The sequence below is a fragment of the Megalops cyprinoides genome, chromosome 18, assembly GCF_013368585.1.
Source record: "Megalops cyprinoides isolate fMegCyp1 chromosome 18, fMegCyp1.pri, whole genome shotgun sequence".
In the NCBI taxonomy this organism is placed as follows: domain Eukaryota; kingdom Metazoa; phylum Chordata; class Actinopteri; order Elopiformes; family Megalopidae; genus Megalops; species Megalops cyprinoides.
In genome coordinates, this window is record NC_050600.1 from 12610498 (window position 1) to 12612944 (window position 2447).

At 41.8% G+C, this 2447-nt stretch overlaps 1 protein-coding gene across 1 annotated transcript; it reads right to left on the reverse strand.

The window, feature by feature from the left end:
• Positions 1 to 335: 335 nt before the first annotated feature.
• On the reverse strand, positions 336 to 1622 carry LOC118793461 (alpha-2 adrenergic receptor-like). Its single transcript, XM_036551653.1, has one exon. The coding sequence runs from the start codon at positions 1620 to 1622 to the stop codon at positions 336 to 338; it is 1287 nt and encodes a 428-aa protein (XP_036407546.1).
• Positions 1623 to 2447: the final 825 nt, after the last annotated feature.

Genomic DNA, 2447 nt, shown 5'->3' on the forward strand with positions numbered 1-2447 from the left:
GCACTTTACTATTTTCATATACCACTTAATCAGACAAATGTGCATGACAAATGGGTGAATCAGAAATAGAGAGACATGTTGGCATTTAGCTTTGCCTGAAGAAGGTGACTGATGTAAGACATGTTTTCTATTAGTGCACAATGCGTTTGGTTCAGTTATAGTACAATAACCTCTGTGCATGAAAAATAGAAAGGAATCTAAATATATGTAATGCAGGTCCATCATGTGTATAATAATTGTGTAAGATTGTCAAGGCCAGAACAATCTGAAAAATATCAACACAGTGCATTATTGTGTTATTTAGTGGCATAACCTGCCAGGGCAATGGCCACACTTTAGAAAGATTTTTGCCATGACTTGCAAAGGATTTTTTGGAATGCTCTCCGAAAATCTTGATTGAAGATTGTGTAAATGACCGGGTTCAGGGAACTGTTGCAATATCCAATCCAGAAGAAGAACTTAAAGAGGGTCTCAGGTATCTCACAGGATTGCCTGCACACCCCATACAGGCTGTAGCTGAAGAAGAATGGAAACCAGCATACTACAAACACTCCCATCACAACGGCCAGCACAAAGGTAAACCTCTTCTCTCTGGCCTGGGAGATTTTCTTCCGAGACGCCGTGTTTCTCCTTTTCCGCCGGGAGGTGAAGAGATCGATGGATTTGTTGCTGGTCCTGGATATGCGGCTGGAATTTTTGGACAAAGAGCTGTTCTTCCTGCTGCCCCTACTGTCCTTCCTTGAGCTGGGATCCTGGGGCTTCTTGCTTTTCCCCTCTGACGAGCTGCTCTCCTCTTGGTCAACTTCATTTTTCTCCCCTGGTTTCTGATCATTAGACATGGATGGGCAGTGTCCATTTTCCCTCTCACTATTCATTTTAAAAGAGGTGGCTTTGCTCAGTCCATTTTCAGTCTGGGGAGAACCATCTGCCCCTTGTTTTTTCTCTGACATGTGTCTCGTTCTGGTTTTGGCAACTTGGTATATTCTAATATACACCAATATCATAATTATGCAAGGGGCAAAAAATGATGCTGTGCTAGATGAGAGAATATACCACGTATCATCGTTTAGTTGACACTGTGGGTAGACGAGGTTGTCGTTGTTTCCGTCAATGGAAATTAACGGTGGAGAGGATATAACAGCAGATATTGACCAAACAATGACTATAATACACTTTACTCTTCTGGGTGTCCTTTTAAGATTATACTCAACTGCCTGTGTCACAGACCAATATCTATCTAAACTGATTGCGCACAGATGTACAATGGACGAAGTGCAGAACAAGACATCTAATGCCAAATAAATACCACACCAAACTTTCCCGAAAAACCAATAGCCCATAAGTTCATTTGCCAAAGAAAAGGGCATAACCAGTGTTGCCACCAGGATGTCTGCGCTTGCTAACGAAACCAAAAAAAGGTTCTGAGGAGCTTTTAGTGCTCTACTAGTTAACACGGCGATTACAACCAAGACGTTCCCGACGATAGTGAACACAATTAGAAAGCTCACAAGAGCGGCGAGACCTGCTACAGTAGCCAGTGAGGTTCGACTTTCCACAGATAATGAAGAATTTGGAGGGACAAACAATGACGCGCCGATTCCGCTGGAATTGTATAAATCCATTTTGGCTGTTATTCAGTGTCGTAATCCCAAAGGTTTTATTCAAAAAAAATTATTGGAATTATCCGTGCATAGATTCACAAAATTCCACATGTCTACGGTAGTCCTGGCAGTTTTCCTTTTACCTGCTTATTATATGAATTAATTTTGTTTCTCCCTCCCTCAACGGGTGTGGATTTGATAAATAAAACGATAAGTTTGCTTTTTTAAAAAAAGAGCATCCAATATTTCTAATCAATCTGCTAAAGGCTCTTTGCGCGTAATCCACGCGTCTTCTTCTGATGCTCTGTTTCCAAAGACTGCATCTGCTTTCCAGCGCTCCACTCTAGCTACAGCACTGTCCTGTCTGGATCGCAATACCCACGTGCTGTTCACATTAAACTAAATCTTGTCCCGCCCCTGACACAAAACATGTCTAAAAGCTTATTTGTTGTTATGATCGTTGTTCGTTAGAGTCTTAATTACAATTATGAACTATGTATGCGGGAGTGTGTCTATGCGTGCCTGTCTCCGTGTGTGAATAATGGAAACGAATGTCCAAATGATTTACCACACACACACACACACCATATGTATACAGCATATCTACAGTACATGCAAAAATGACTAATGGATGGTACATGTACATTAGACCAGCATAGAAACCTGTGTTCTGTCCCACAGCCCTGTGGTCATCATTAGTCCTGCACACTGGGGGTCACTATTGTCGCATTAGAGATGAACACATGGTGTGTGTTGAGGTTTTCACATCATTTTGCACAGTGCCCATAGCACTAGACTGTGATTACCGGTTACTGATGGATTTAAAGTCAACAGCAACATCACGTG